The sequence below is a fragment of the Augochlora pura genome, chromosome 3 (assembly GCF_028453695.1).
Source record: "Augochlora pura isolate Apur16 chromosome 3, APUR_v2.2.1, whole genome shotgun sequence".
Classification (NCBI taxonomy): domain Eukaryota; kingdom Metazoa; phylum Arthropoda; class Insecta; order Hymenoptera; family Halictidae; genus Augochlora; species Augochlora pura.
In genome coordinates this window covers 6864094-6882308 of record NC_135774.1, presented here as the reverse complement: position 1 = coordinate 6882308, position 18215 = coordinate 6864094, and the positions used below count along the sequence as shown (strand labels likewise).

Below are 18215 nucleotides of genomic sequence, written 5' to 3'. Positions count from 1 at the left end.
GACTCCTTCAAAACCCGACTTTACTTTCCTGCAGACACTGAAAGTAATAATATCTGTAACTCTGATTGATGCTGCTATATTTAATAAATATTCAATTGCATATTTATTCAATTTAAATTTATCTAGGTAAAGATTTGTCTAAATAAAATTTTGTTCAAATAAGAATTTATTCGTGCAGGAATTTATATGGAAAATAATTGATTTAAATAAAAATTATGAAATACAGGGTTTTTTCATAGTTTATCTATTTATTTCTTCCATATTGCTTTTTTGAATAGGATAAAAAATCATTGAGCTAAAAAATCATTCGAAGAAAGATTTATTCGAATAAACAAATGTAAAATAATTTATTTTATTACAATTTTTTAATACGGGAATTGCAACAAGGGCAAGGTTATGGGGTAAGATTTCGATCACATTGTTAGAAGCAACTAGTGCTGCCACCTGTTGTCAGACTGTAATACAATAATTTAAATTTAAATTTAGAATATCTGTTTAGTTTTGTTCCTATATGTACATAATCACATATTTTAAATTTGCTACTGCAATTTGGAATTGCGATACATTATAATATATTTAATGCCCACAGAATACTATAAGTTTATTTCATACATAGCGATTACTTAAATAATGCGATTGCTTTTTGTAAATATGCGCAAATCGTGCGTCGACAGAATATTTAATGACACATTTCATTACATGCAATCTATAATTATATTTGCTTAATAAAAATCAGAATACATGTATATCGTAAAAATTTAAAACTATAAAACACAAGCGAATATACTACAAATACAATGGCGTCCTTATACAGCCTGGCGTCAAATGCGAAGAAATAGCTACGGTAGCATTTATAGTTGCAACATAATTACAATTTGACGACAGATGAGAGCACTGGTTGCTTCCATCAATATGGTCGGCGTATTGACCTCTGCCTTCGAATTCATTTCACACCCCGCATAACAAATCCAGTTTACGCTTACAATCAGTCCTTTGGGTTCATAGTAAGAGACGATTGCGTTGTTGTCTCATTTGGTTGTGTTTACTATACCTGCATATGAAAAAGTATATACAGGGTGACTCACCCTGACAATTACAGGGAATTAATGAAATCGTGTAGCATATATTAATTCTTGGAAAAATCTTCAACTTTCCGATTTTTTTGGGGTTTTTCATTTTTGATAGTCACAGCTTGCAACTGAAAAATCTGAAAAAATTCTATAACATCCGGCTTGATGTCCAAAATAAGCCAAATTTTTTTCAAAATTTTAGGAAGCCGCTGAAGGTGGAAAAAAGCCGGAAAACCGCGAAATCTAATTTACCCTGTAACTACCCTCACGGACAAGTTATAGGGTTAAAATTTTGCACAGATGAGTTTTTATTGGTCAGCTATCGAACGGTATATGGCTCATTGAAAAACCTCTAAGGGCAGTTTTGACCATCTTAATCGGCTATGCCCTTTCTTTGATATTTGTACTCTCCTCGAGCGGCGCCACTCATGGAACTGCGTCTCCGGACAGAATGCGTACCAATATGGCGGCACGCTAAAAGCGCTCGAAAATGAACTTTGAACACATATAACTTTTGAACCAATGGTTTTCGCACCTTGGAACTTACATTTTTCGTGTTTTCGCGATCAAATCTACGGGAATGCATATAGAACAGTCAAAAATTTCTGGACCCCTAAAGTAAAGTTTAGTCCACCCTGCATAAATCAATATGTAAACACTTCATATACAATATGTATACAGACAGTATTGTGGGATAAGGGATCTTAGCCAAATTGATACTGCTCTTCAGCAACCAGAATACGGGGAATATATGGAGATCGGTGCATCAAGATCGTTGAGTATTTAGTTATGTGTTGAGTGTCAAACGTTTGTATTGTTGTATTCTTATAAGTTTCTCCTAATTAAATATGGTACTGATATTTGTCAAAAGCTCAGATCCCATGATATTGTATCGAGAAATATGCTGTTCGTATGTAGTATAATATTAGGAGTATGCAACAGTTTATTGTTTCGTTTTAATCATTCGTGTAGAATGATACTTTAATTGTTGTAATTTCCCGCTTATTCGTGCAATTGTTTGTCTGCTGTGATTGTGTCAATATCATTAATTTTATTATGAGTTAGTAACAATAATTGATCATAAAACAATACTATACTCAATGAACGATAAAAAGCTGTACATTTGAAATAGCATTGAAGAAAGCGTTTCAGTAAGTAAGAAACGCTGGTTAAGCATGATTTTTTAATTCTGGGTTGTATGATTAGTATTGCTAAAGCGTGATTATAAACATTATAATTCTTCGATGTAAATGTAACTATGGACTGTATGATGAACGTGACTACTATTCTCAGAATTAATGTAACACTGATGTGTGAGTATATGAACAAAGAAATGTAAATTTTTATAAATAAGTTTTTTATTAACAATTTCTACGTAGACACACCAAAAAGAAAGTTGTAAATTTCTTAACCGCTTTATGAAATCACTTCTACCATATAATTATGTTTTTCAACACATCTAAAAACATACACACATAGATACTACACATATATACTTTAGTAATGTTGTTTAAAGCAGAGTTCGGGAGAGAAGTATTTAAAATATCATGGCTTTTGGAATATTTTTTTCGACTCTTTTTCAAATATCATTTGCTGTTTCTGAAATCTTTCACAAAACGGAACATATCGAAATTAATCGGAATTGGAATCAAATAGTGCCATAAAAATTATGGTTATCTCGGATATAATTTACATTAATTGAGTATAAAATTGAATGACTTTTGGGTTAAAAAACTTTCGTTATAATTGAGTCTTAGAAAGAGAAAGAAAAACAGTCACGAGAAAGAGGAGTTGGAAAAAGGGCTGAAACATTTGCATACACCTAACACAACGTTCAAATAGATGGTGTCCACCTGAACGACGTTTTATCGTGTTTTTAATGAAGTCTACGTTTGTCAAAGTGATTCACGAGATTTTTCAATGCCCGGCAAATAAGTTCTGGTGAAACCAATCATTATCGCGGTCGCGACTTCTGTGAGGTGTTCTAATCGGGGTCGCGAATGCACTTCACGGTTTCCGGTTCTGATATATCGCATTCGCCAAAATCCAGTAACGACAAGCTTGCAGTAATATTCAAATGGGATCCACTGCAGTCGCAGCATAACATTCCACGAGTCTCCGGTACATTGTACATTATTCAAATTGTCAATCGGCGTCCAATTAGGCCGAAAGTATGACACTGTCCCGGAATTATTCGAGGCATCGCGGGTTTCCATAATGCTCAATGTTTTAAACGATTCATTTGAAATTGCCCTCATTCTTACGAACGAAATTAATGCTCGATAATAACCGACAACGCTGTCTACTGCAATGAAAATTTGATCAGTTTCAGCGGGATAGTTGCGAAAGTAGGTAGCCAATCAGCTTACGGGATAATTCAGAATGTTTTTCCGTAGTAGTAAATGCGGTTAACATAAATTATGGACTGCTGCTCTGTTGGAAATGATTTACGTCTCAATTTATACGGGTGTCTGTCTATATCTGAAGCAAATGTTCTTCTTTAAATCAGGGATCTAATTAGACTGCAGATATTAATCTACAGAGTGTTCCATTTATGTTGAGATTGTAAATAAATCTCGCAGACATATGACTTTAAAAAAGCAAACTGACACATATCCCTTAATATTTCAAGTGGGCAGTCAAATAACGCTACTATATTATTTAATACTTGCGCATTTTTAAGTTACTTTCAAGGTCTTCCTACCTTTTTATATCATTATTCCACATAAAAAATGCATAACTTTCGTTTGAAAAGTTAAACTTGATTAACTTATTTAATTATCTTAGTATTTAACAATTTAAAAGTCTTCCTGCAACTGATATTATATTTCATCTATTACAACTTCACACGTTCATTCAGTGAACTATGTTTCATATATTGGTAAAATGCAACAAAATTAGAGAAAATTATCACACATAACACTACAGTATTCAGAAACAAAAGATGAACACATTTTCACCGAAGAGAATACTAATACGAAGGAACTTGAATGTATTCATCGGGCAGATTGTATTACTCATTATACAGTATCCGAATACATGGATAACCGTGAAACTAACAGAATATTGATAATACAATAACTATCACAATAAAATGATGAGGATTAAATGTAGCGATGTAAACATTTTCCTATAAATATCGAGTTCTCACACATTCTGTTTGCAATTTTATGAAACAGGGAAAACAGCAATATTATTGGAAAAGAAACAAAATCTATTGAAGATAGAAAGGATGTGCTGAGCAAAAATATGTTGAAAAAGATAGACAGTTTTTAATTTTAATTAATACATATTAAATTACTAATATGGCTACATTGATTCAACTTAGCAACAAAAATTAATGTCTCTAATATTTCTATATTTTAATATTCTGTAACTCTACATATATGCATATCTATATCAACATTCAATATTCCATATTTCTGTAACAACAATTTATAATTCAATTTTACAAACATTTGTGATCAAATATAGTAAAAAATTAATTTTGAAGTTAGCACTCAAAACAATGTCAAGAAAATGAATGAGCCACTTAGGTGAGTCATACAAAGTTTATCTTAGTCCAAAAATGATGTATAAAATGTCAATTAAAAAATACCCATTTGATATAAAAGTTTGTATGCGCTTTCACGATAACATGCTAGAAGCACGAATATTCCCGTTAGGTCAGCTACCGACGCAACTGTGCTATAATAGTTTCACGATACTTCGCTTGTAATTTCGCAATTTTTAAACTCACCGAATTAGTTACAAGGCAGATTCAATATTCCAACTAACAGAGTTAAATCTGCTTGAAATTTTATACAAAGCAGTATTTAACCTTCAGGGGGCTGGAAAGCCAATATATCGGCGCCAGGTATGACAGTTTTGTAAAAGAAGTAATACACGTATACATGTCATAATTTTTAGAATAAAACTGCTAATTTATATTAGGAAATTTGCCGTGTCTTTACAGATTAATGTTAACCAATTAATTTGGCGTTCACTTTTATCAGATTAATTTTTTACTGCGATGTATTTGTCTTTATCACAAGTACTTTTCATAACACTCTAATGGCGGACCTTTATGACAAAAATATACTAAGTATACATAGATTTATTTATTCCACGTATCAACACTTCTCAGCGCATTTTTTAATTCAATTTAATTCTAATTATTTTATTAATAATTCTATTAGTAATTAATCCGAAAGTAATAAAGCTACAATCAATTAATTTAATAATTCATTGATTTAATAATATTTAATTAAGTTTATAAATAATTGATATAATAATCTATTCAGTAATAATTGCAATTTAATCTTCAAAGTTGAAATGTAACTTCAGATAACAATTTCTGAAATATGGATCAATGTCGTTGCTATAAGTTCATTTGCTTATGATTATGTTGAAATGTAACTAGTTTATAATTAAAAAATTATCCGCAACTTAAAATAGTAACTATTTAAGATATATAAATCATAAATATTTTTCATTTGAATATACCAATTTCATGTATCAATAAAATAATAAATAACAATTATATGTTCATCCATTATTGATGTAACAGTATCTATAATAATATGTTGACATTTGGGTATATTCTGGTATATTTTGTGTATATTCAGGAAATATTGGGTATATTCAGGTAATATTGGGTATATTTTAGGTATATTCAAATATACCTGTACATACAATTTCACGTTCTAGATTCGGTAGCAAGTATGCATAGTGCAACAACAGTGCAATAGTTTAATGTATAATACAGAAACTAACAGTGTAAACAATGTAATTCCACTCATTAGGATTCACAACATAATTTTACATAAAAACTGTATCTGCAACTATTATTACTATATTATAATATGCTTTTTAATTTGTCAACTTTCGGATTTCATCATTTTTTGAAATTTTATGATAATATTGTTCACTGACAAATTGAAATAATAATGAAAAGTTATAAAATAGTGTTATCGATAATACATCGTTTTCTATAAATTGTTTTTCGTTTACATAAAACGAAACTTCAACAGTGCAATTAATTTCAATTTTTGAGTATGTACTGAACTTATTTCCATTGCGAATAACAATATATTCACTAGTAAAATGAAAATAAGACGTTAAAATACAAAAATGATTCATAAAAATCCTTATTAAAAAGAAGACTTTTATGAATGTAAAAATGGCTTATAATACAACGCGCATTTTATATCACTTTCATATTTATTCTTTTTTAAACGTAATTATATTTCATACAAAGTTGCTGTTTAAAAAAGGATTATGGAAAATTTTACAAAGTTTGTTTAATTAATCCTGTATATCTAGGAGTTTTTAATTTTAATTTTAATAAAAGTTCATGTACAATAATATCAATACACGTCATTGTAAAGCTTACAACAGGACTACAAACTATAATTTGAAATTAAATTTTGAGCATGGAAATGTTTCGAATTCCAAACATTTCATATTTGGATTTCTGGTTTCATAATGTCCGAAATTCAGAATACTTCAAATCAATAACAAGTTGAAATTCAGGAAATAATAAACTTAAACAATTAATGAAACACTTCAAAGTCTGATCTTTAAATTGTTGAATTTAATTATTCAAATCATAAAGTCATCTCCAAAGCAATCTATAATCTTTTAAGTCTAATTTTTACTGACTTTTTTTATCTTTTCAAACCAATTGCAATTTTTGAAAACAATATTTTAACCAATGCCTAGTAAATTAATCCCTCAAAAATCTCAAAAATACTTAGATCGTTTACCCCAACTATTAGAAAGTTATCCCGTTTTAAAAAGTATATGAATACTTTTTACAGCGACTGTAGGTGAAAATGCAAAGGTATAAATGCCTTTACGAAAAAGACAATCGTCTTGACTAGCTTCCTCGTTTTTAGGAAATCTACAATGTCTCGAACCTGCTGTTTTGATAATAGAATATTTGAACAATAAAACGTTCGGATAGTAGAGTGTTCGGATGATGTTCCAATAATCGAGATTCCATTGTACTTAAAAGAATTGTTTTCAATGAAAACTGGAAATTTCTGAAAGAACAAATGAAATGCAATTATCGTAACAAATACCAAAAAGAGACGAGTATTTATTAACCCTTTGCACTCGAATCCATTTCAAGTAGAAATCTAAAATAATTTGTCTGGCTTCCAGTATTTCCATTTTATGTTTATAAAATTCATTCTATGCATATAAAATTGATTCTCGTGACACATATAACAATTACACGTTCAACAAATTTTCCAATCTAAGCTCTGGTGATATCTATGCAAATAACTTTGGAACGTGTTACATCAATTTTAATGTCACCGCAGAGTCGCCACTCGAGTGCAAAGGGTTAAACGAGTAAACGGACAAGATAGAAACATAAGCATACATCCCTATAAATTGTGGTGGAAAAACAATTGGTCCCTGTGTGGCTTCAGTGTCCTGTAACTGGTGAAATTGACATGACGATGAGCATTAAATTATTATTCCTACTATTATTATTATCATGCGGCGGCCGTTATATTAAATTTTACCACATTATTAACATTGGCGTTGCGGTAACCATCAATTAAGTCGGACATGTTTTGGTGGAGGAATATTGTATTTTTCAATATCTTTTTACACAGCGTAACGCACACTACCTACCGTGAAAACATTTGACCACATACAACTCGCGATTCTCTCTGCGCAGTACGCACAAATAATTAATGTTATATTCCCATCAACCAAGTAATCTAAAACACCGATATGCAATTCACCATATATTATGTAAATATGGCGGTAAATAATTATTGATTTATTTTCGTAAATTTATGCTTTAGTAAGTACTCCTTCAAAGTCAAAAATAAATAATATAATACTTCTTAATCAATCATTCAATAACTACAATATTTTCGACCGTAAATCAATAAATTATCTTAAATAATACGATTTACGAAAGCTTTTCATCTTACGATTTAAAAAAAAATTGCTATGATTTGTTTTAGATACTTATATCATGCCATTAACAAATCTATTGATAAGTTTTGGATAAATAATGCGTTAAAGTACAGTCGGGTAAAATACAATAGATCTCACCTTTGTGTTTACCTCCCCCTTCTAACTACATAGCTGTGACAGTATGGCAACTTAAGAGGGAGGGGTCCTACAAATTTAAAAATACATTGTATATAGTGCGTGTATAGACAAGCCAATGGTTTAGTGATGCAAAGATAACTCACTGAAGATAGTTTATTTTCACAATTTACATACAGTGATATGGAGGGCTGTAAAATTCTTTCCATTCGCGCTCATTTTTACAATTAGTAATAATAAGTGGAAACACAAAATTAGGAATAAACGTAGTCAGTTATTTTTCAGTTGTGCGTATATTCGACAGATTTAAGAGTTCAATTACCTTGAAAACTATACATCGCGTGCAGGAATCGCAAGTTTTATTCTGACGTAATTTTTGCGTCAATCGAAATAGTCTAATTTGTTTTTCGTACGAAAGTTATAGCACTAATTAATTACGGATTCTCATTAAAGCCAGTGGAAAGCTGATCGATCTAACGGCAGAAACGAATTTTCTGATAATTAGGTTCCATCGTGAGACGAAGGTGCGAACATCTATTAACAGAATTGATTCGATGATGCAATGAAATGCACCGCGTGCACTCCGATACTTCCATTCGGTGCCTCTCTGCATGGAATCGGAATTTATTTTGTATCTTCATTTGCTCAAACTGATTCGACTGTAATTTATTTATTGTCAGTAACTGGATCGCGTATCGCATATATTGCACGACGGGTGAAAAGTGATTATTATTTCTCTGGAGCTCCATCGAGCGTATACTAATATGTCGTTCGTAACATAATATCGTGTAAACCTAATTTAATTATTATGTCCGTGAATGATTTCATTCGTTTAATGGGAGTACTTTACTGTCGCATGTCCTCGTACCCGAAATCTCGCTTGGATTCCGAAAGTTTTGATCATGGTATATGAACCTTCCATAGTCAATGATCAAATAATTAATAACTAGATTGTAGAATTTAAGCATTTATGATAAAAATTTGTCAATCAAATGCAAAACAGCAAAATCATTTAAAGTGTTCAAAAATATGATGGTAGTAATAGCAATTATTAATAAAAGAAGTAAGTAAGTAATTATGTAGTTCCTGCTTCTTGCAACTAATGAAGATCATTTTTATTTTGCATAAAAACTTGCAGTGTAGTAATGATTTTAATTCCATTGACTCGACCACTTCGCGTCAGTTGAAATCGTCTCTCATTGGTCGCTGTTTTTCGTCAATTACACAAAAACAAAACTGCAGATTGCATTTGCGTTAATTATTAACAAAATCGTCTTACGTCTTATTAACAAAATTCGTTGAGGTTGGTTAAGTTAAAGTGCAAAATGTCTGAGGACGGAGAGTAAATATTATTTTTACTGTTGACCCTCGTTTCGAAGCAATCTAACACCAATGAAATTTTTCTCGAAAAAAGAACAACGCTTCATTTATTAAATTCATTTTCATAATATTCAACTATCGTATTAACTACATTATTGCATCCATTCGGTGGCATGAAAACGAGAAGCAAGACAAATCAAATGTGGAAAAATATTTACTTCGTAGATTATTTGTACAAATTCCTTTAAATAAGATAATTTAAAAAACGCTTTGATTCTGTCAACGAAATTAACCCTTTCGATGCTGACTAATATAAAAACTATAATAGAAGGAATATGTAACTTCTATATTGTTATTATGACTTTATACGTAATATATTCGTATTGTATGTATGAATGTCATTCAAATCATATTACTTGTACTTAATTATATTAGTATTGTGAACCGTACGAAGGTCGTGGTAGAACTTTGTCATACATACCGCAAAACAAACAACGAACTGTATATTAAAAGGGTTAATTACATCGTTTTCGAAATTGTGGAAAACAGGGTGGGTATGTACTCGTGATGTTAGCAACCAGTAGTAACTTAATGCTAAAAAATATTCGATAGATCCATTCTTCGAAAATTAGTCCGTCTAATATAGTAAAACGATGATCGATTCCTAAAGATTTAAAATCGAAGCTGGAAATGAATAGAAGAGCTTAGATATCGCTTTATGTTCATTTCTTATATTTAGGTTTTACAGAGTAGTTGCATATTCATATAATTGTAAATTAATTTATAAACGATAAATACATATTTGATTAATGTTACAAAATTAAACAAATAAGAGAAAAACGTTTTAATCACGTTCAAGTGACAATGAAGATTTCATATGTTTTTTCTACAAATTTGTTATCCGTAACAGCAACCTATCTCAGCGGTTGAAAGTTTCCATCGGACGAACCATTTAAATCATTACTCTATGATGTTCGTGATTCCAATTATCAGTAAACATTGTCTTTTAGAGATCCAGTTACAATTCTGATGGTTTCAAAATATGACATCGAGGACATTATTTTAAACAACGTTTTTCTATACATGGTGTGATCTCGACAATTTAGTTGTGAAGATATTCACGAGAAAACTATCGTTACTATATTGACTCGGATCTAATCAAGTCCTAATCCGGACCTAATCTATGCTTATAATTAGATCGCGGATGTTACGTATTTGTGGTGAAAATGAATAAATCAAGTACAAAACCTTTCAACAATTTAAGAAAAATGCTGTTACATTACTTTGAACTCATTCAAGTTATTAAGACGAGAAGTAAATTAATACGTAGAGTAAGGTGTGACTATTATTATGCGTCCCTCATCCCTTGATTACTATGCCCTTATAATTATTTTATTTATATTTAATTATTCAATTAAAGATAGTGAATTTTCTAAATAAAATTTAATCTGTAATTTTCACAACAGAATCAAAATATGAACCTCTTAAAACTCACAAAAACTTATTCTATAAATGTTTGACAATGGTTTGATATCTTTTTGTTTTGATCTTGTTAAAGATAAAAAAAATAAACTATTATATTTATGAAACTTGTCTACGTCACAAAAAACAATAATATAATCGTCTTGATAAATATATTTTTTTATTTAAATTAATTTTCTCAATAAGAAAGTCATGAATTTGGCATCCATCTGATTCCACATATCGCACGTATTTGGCACCAAAGTTTGGTCCATGCCAAATACAGGCCAGACCTTGTAGCGATACCTTTCGTTAAAGAGGGCAGGTTGATCGCAATGAAAGCGGATATTGGCTTACCCAGAGAGAAAATCTAGGACAAAAAGAAATGTATAAAAAAACCAATTTATTATTTATTATGAATTATTTATGTATTGATCAATTTAGCATTTACTTTAACATCATTTCTCAATTTATTGTCATCCCAGTCAACTGGAATCTTAAACAATTTTTGTATACTCATCATTGAGAAAAATAGTCAGTCTAATATCTCAAAAATTTCAATTAATTTTAACCAATTTTAAAAAATTTATTCCCTTTAAAATGGTGTAAACATACTTTCTGACACGAGTGTGTATAGGGAAATGTTAACAATGATGTCCTTGACAACATATTCCACAGCCATCGGAATCAGAATTGTCACACCTAAAGTGAATGTTTATTAAAATAACTTTTACTTGCAAAAATTGACCCTGTCATTCGATCCCTTGTTAAACGATATCTCGAGAAATCCCAATCCGCAGTAAACGTGAAAATCGAGCAGGAGAACAAACACGATAGGTTGAATCATTAAGTGACGTATTCTCAAGCTGTTACCGGTAAAGGAGCACCCTGTGCAGTCACTGAATGATTCATGGTATCGCAGAAAATTTCCTGCGGGTTCCCTACGATGGTATAAAGCAGACAAACCGTTCCACTGTGTTCCAACGTATACGAAAGTGTGCTCGTTACTCGGAAGAAGTCACCGCGGTGCCATTTGCTCAAGAAGTCAGTCAGCTCCACGTGGCAGTTGTAACAGATGCGTCACGTGGGGTACATCAGAACCGAGTCGCGGCGCTTTCCTCCACCCTCTCTCGCAATAAAACGCACGAAACTAAGTGAAAAGGGCTGCCATTCTAACCAAGATATTGCCGCCAACCAATTGCCTTGGCTTGCGACTTTCGGAATGGACACGCAGTGTTACAAATCACCGATCTAATTAGATGAAATTCTAGAAATATTCGTAGCAAATAATGATAGTATTCATTCTAAACGTTATTTAAATATTAAATATTTATTTACTGTAAATTCTTAACATGTGAATAATATTCAAATGTTGATAAAAATTATTCTGTTCCCGTTAAATGAAAAACATATTCTAAATTATTTAAAAGGATAGATTGTCTATTATTGATTGTCTATTATCTTGACTGACATACATTAGATTCTACTGCCTAAAACATAACCTGCCATAAGTAGTATTCTAGTAGTAGATTCTAATGCCATAATACAAATTCACCCTTCTCATGTCCTAATCTGATTCATTAACACCACGGATCATAAGGACAGTGCCTAGATACAATAAGCTCGACTTTAACACATTCGCATCGGGCTATTTTTCCTTAAATTTTCATAGAAATCGGGGTATTTCTATTCATTTCAGGAAAGCACACTTCTCGCAAAACGAGAATTCTCGTTTCCCGATGCGAATGTGTTAAGAGGACCAAGCAAAATCAAGAGTATCCCGCTTTCTTGACAGACCATACTAATATCACAATCTACATGGTGTCTCAAACATCACTTGCAATCCGGAAATAACAGGTTCCAGTGATCATTTGAAGTATCTCCTCCTTTAGCAAAAGCGTTCTGCATGGTTTGATTAACGAGTTATTAATGAAGAACACTGATCAATGAGAGGAGAAACCAACCGGCGTAAAGCGGCTGAGCTAACGAGCGAACGAAGGATCCACTCATTGGTTCAGCCACCTCGCGCTAGCTGATCGCGTCTCTAATTGGTCGCTATTTTTCGGTAACAATTCGTAAACAAATTCGCGAATTGAATTTGTTCTAAGGAAAAAGTTACTTCAAATGACATCAGGAATCCCTCGATTCCTGATTGCGAGTGACTGTTGAGACACCCTGTATAGCTAAATTGAAATATGAAGCCAACTTTTAGATTATTATGGAGTTATTTATTTTACAATAATATCAAATTTGGATTAGATTAGACTTTTAGGAAATACAATTGACCACTTCAGAACTGCTCATTGTAGTTGGTGAAGACACATGCGCGTACATTGATTTTTTCTTCGTGTTTATAGTAACACTGGATCGCGTTAATTCTAGTTTCGTTTGCCAGTTGAAGAACAGGTAACGATTCTTATATCCTTTGGTACTACTTTTCTTGTTTTTATAGTCCGTGGTTCACACATTCACGCCACTTTTATGGTGATTTATATTTTACATACTTCATGTATTATAACATTGATTCTTAAAATTATATTTTTACTATTATTTATTTGTGCTATATGCTCATAATTAAATGTACAGTATATAAGAATGATACTGTGTAACAGTCAATTAACAGAATACTTGATTAAAAAAGGGTATTTACCATTATTTATGGCTTTTCGAAAACTTATTGTACGATTAGGAATCATTATTACCACCTGTTTTAAAAAGTACAGTATTTTGATATTTCAAAAATTGCAGCACTTCCTTGACACAAGAACGACAGTAATAACTATGCCTCGGCAAGACGCCCTACCTCAACACAATGCATCATTCAAACAGTCATTCATAATAATTAAAATATTTTCACTTATAACAGCTCATCATAGCTAAAACATGAGGCATTCTATGGATAATCATTAATCACCGAAAACGATATTACCAGCATCCTTTTGTAGCTCATCGTATAGTTGGTTATAGTGACGAGTATAGCTCGAATCATTATTCGAGCCGTCAAATTTATATAAAACAATTCAATATTATTTACTTCATTTTAAAATATACATTTTGTAATAATACGTATATTCAAGATCGATTACAAAAATACGTTCTTCATGACTTTTGAAACTCAAAATTCAAACATAAAATGAATTTGTAGATGTGGCAATTTGTTATTCTAGACCTTCCTCTATAACTTGCAATAAATATTAGAAGATTTTACGATGGTCGTAAACATTATTTTCATGCAGCTAACGATAAGTATGTACAAAGATCAGCGGTTCGTAACACTGCGCATTGGCGGTTAGATTTAGTTCTGTAGCTCGTGTCAGAATGATACTTTCTGTTCCATGTGTCGATATTCACGTACGCTTTGCACGCGCTTTATCTGTTCCAATGAGAGCACAAAACGAAAACAAAAAACTAAACGCACCCTCAAGAGAGCGAGAGACTTTCGCAGGTACGAATAACGATCGTTGTTGCATCCCCCCTCTCTTCCACCCCGACCCGCTCTTCTAGCATCGGGACACGCAGGAAACGCTGACAGTCCTCGACAGGTTGGACCTTGATACCGAGAAGCCAACCGACGAGGAGCTGGCGAGGAAGTTCGGCTTCGAGGATGCGTACTACGCGGGCACGCTCACCTGGTGGCAGAAGCTCAAGCCCCAAATGTGGTCGCTGTTCGACGAACCCTATTCCTCAATGGCAGCCAAGGTTTGTAACAACATCTTTCAATTATTTAGAGTAACTTTAGTTCAATCAAGACTGTGTTTGGTAAATATGCTGTTTAATGGAGCTACCTTTTGATTTGAACTATAAACTATTCTATCTATCTTCTATATATAGATGTAATAGGTATTCTCTTTTAGTTCTTGAAGTACATTCGCCAGAAATGTTAAACAGAGATTTGATTAGATCAGGAATTGGTTAAATTTCACTTTATGGATCCAGAGATTTTTTACTTTCCTATGTATATTCCTGTAGATTTTCTCGAGAAGACTTCAAAAATTCAAATCTCAAAGTGCGTTAATCCTTAATACTTTACCGACTAGTCATATGGGCATAACAATTTTTCTTATTATAAGATAATTATTTTTATATTTTCATAACATTAGCATTGAACCATATTTATTTCATCTATTATTAAAAAATTATGTAATAATATTGGAGCTTACTGTAGCGCGCCGAAATATCGCAAATCCGTATGCCGGATTTCGTGAGGTCGTAAATCCCGTTTCGCTTGCTCGCGTCGATACTCGGGGCTTTGAAGAGGTTACAATGTAACGACGCCTAGTTAGATTGGAACTCGACGCAGGAATAGTAACAACTTTATATACTTTCAGACTTGTTTGAAAGTATTATACTAAATTTAAATTTAGTTTAGTATTTGATCGTACAAATTATGTTCGAGGTATTCTGTGCGAGAGACTGTTGTGTTGTTCGATGTGCTCTTAGCGAGTGTCCTTTGTGTTCCGTCGGTTCCGTATCGTGTCGCGTATACCGTCGACTTTTATGATTTTTCTATTGATTGTCTTAATATCTATATGGGGTGAAAAAGGTCTCTAGTTGGTGAATGGGTGGTGCAATTTGGTCGTCGGAGTAGGGATGTGATTTGGAGAAACTGTGCTTAGTTTATTGATGCGAAGGATATGGAAAGGTCTGGAAAATAATGGTTTGTACATTGCCCTGTCAATGGATTTGCTTACGGAGGTATCGAAGTGGTGTCCGATGACACCTGATAATTTTGGGACTAGTCGCATCGCGTCGAGTGGTTCGGCTATCGCAGCCGACCATGGTTATCTCGCGTTTGGTCTTCTTGAGTATAAGCAATATATATATATATATATATATATTGCTTATACTACTGACATATAACCTGACATAACCTATGAACTACTTTGTATTAGATTTATGTTTTGGTTAACATATTAATAGAATAAAAGAAAACCGTCTTATAATACATTAAGTGTTATGCTGTTCGTATAAGGGAAGTGGTGCTACGCGTTTAACACAACTTTTGTATTCTCCGTGATCGTTTTCACTGTAACTGCACGAATTACACCGTCTTGTCCATGATGAACTGCAGTAATGCGTCCAAGTGGCCACCGCAATGGCGGTGTATGAGACCGAACACTTACAGTAATACAATCTAACACTTCTATCTCAATAATAAATAACATATTATTGGTTGCCATGACCACTGGGTAAGGTATAGGCTACCGGTCGGTAAAGTGTTGAAATAAACATTAATCCAATAAAATATGGAACATTCGGATTATAATACCAAAATGATTACAATAAATTGCGGCTTGTTTTTATAGTTCCCAATTGTCAATGTTATCGGCAAAGTTTGAAATCCGGCATTTTATAGAATGTCTAGGCATTGTATATAATGCCCGGTGTTTTTAGATAATGTATGAAACGATTCATATTTCATTAACATAACCTCGGCATAGCCTTATCAAGACCATTCTACATACCTAAATAGCATTTGTCATTCTATAGAATGCCTAGGTAATTCTCATATTTCATACATTGCCTAAAAACGCCGGGCATTATATACAATGCCTATGCAGTATATGACTGCCGGCTTTTCATACATTGTCAACAGCTATACAAATGAGCCGCTACCAAACCAACTTCATCCCTACTCCTTTGATTTTAAAGGTTTGATTGTTATAATCCGCTAGGTGTTCTAGTGAAACTTCGTATTAGCGACAAAAGTTTTAATCGTACATACAATATCTAGTGCCATAATAATACCGCATTTATAAAAATACGATTTTTAAAAATAATCCGTCAGTAAGCACCGATGGAAACATTATCATCTCTCGCTGAGGAACTTATGAGAGTAAACATTTTCCGTCGCATTGTAGTGGGATAACCGTAATGGGCCCATCTCTCCTTATACCATTACTAAACGCAAGGAAATTTCCAGTACTTGAGTTTTACTTTAAACCACTTTAACCATTAATCATTTACGTTTCGGGTGCCATATTGACCCACGCGCCGCCATAGACGCGTAAGTGTACGCAGGATTAATTATAGCAGTAGCAACGGAACATCGTTACATAGTATCTTTAAAAATAATAGTGTGTACCTATTGTATCTATAAGTAACGTTGTTCAAAATAGTACTTCACAAGATATTTTAACAATGTTGAACTTGTCAGTGGTATATAACCCTTGAACACATACATTAAAGTCAAGAAAATTTAAAAATAATTCCGAATGTACAGATAAGACTAAATCATTTTTTTTTCAGAAAGTAAATCAAGCTAATTTATTATCGTTGGATCTTAATGTTACTTTCAATAAGTTCCTTGGAAACGCTGGAATTAAACTGCATATTTACCATGGTACTTCCACAAATACTTTATATATTATTCTGTACCAATAAAATTTTGTAACAAATTTTATTTAGGTAGAGCGACTATTTCTATCGTTATATCATTTTATATTTCATTTAAACAGTTGCTTACTACTTCGCGAATAAATACAAAGGATTATTTCGGGAATCAAACTTTTATATTACCTCTTTGTATTAGAAAAACTTTCCCTGATTAGCTATAAGTAATGCGAACAGTTGCTAACTGGCGTATTGAATAAAATATAAAATGATGAAATGTTGAAAACAATTACTTTATTTGAATGTGATATAATAATATGCAATTATAATATGTCCTTTGAAAAGAACCAGACAAGTTGCTGGCTAGTTTTGCACCGCCCCTTCGAGGGTGACAATCGAGTACAAAGGATTAAACTAGGGCAATTCAGTATTTTATACTGAATGAGCGAGATTGCAAAAATCGGAGCAGATATGTGAATACTTTTTCCACGGATGTGCTTAATCGCTTGAAACGAACTGGAGTTTGAATAACTCCCTATTAAAAATGGAACGATATTAGTTACATTGATGAAATGAACGAAAATGTACCAATAAAAGATTTTATAGTTGTAGGATTAAATCATTCTTCAGTTAACTTGAAATAGATAAAACTGCTCTTTATTTTTATTTCACCTCGTGATATGAAGAGCAACTAATAAACTGAAGATACATAATTTACTCGAAAATGATACAAACTAATATGCCTACGGAAACATTAGAATCTATTTTCGTGAACAATTTACCATAGAATTGAATTTTAGGCTTCTCTTTTCCGAATACTCGTCATAACTTAGTGTATGATGTTTTGTAGTTATCTTATGGATCAGGAACGAGGGGCGCATTGGGTTGTTTGAAGTCCTCGTACATCTCGTATTGTGGGTGCTCGCATAAAAGTACACTTTATTGTAATTGATTGTAATTAGCTTGGAGACGCTT

The 18215-nt window shown here is 32.4% G+C and overlaps 1 protein-coding gene across 1 annotated transcript in view; it reads left to right on the top strand.

Moving 5' to 3' along the window:
* The window catches only part of LOC144467887 (potassium voltage-gated channel protein Shaw), a 288098-nt gene that overhangs the window by 232555 nt on the left and 37328 nt on the right, over positions 1–18215 (top strand). Inside the window, exon 3 of the mRNA XM_078176874.1 lies at positions 14412–14606. Within this exon, the coding sequence (XP_078033000.1) occupies positions 14412–14606 (195 nt within the window). The remainder of the gene's footprint in view (positions 1–14411; positions 14607–18215) is intronic.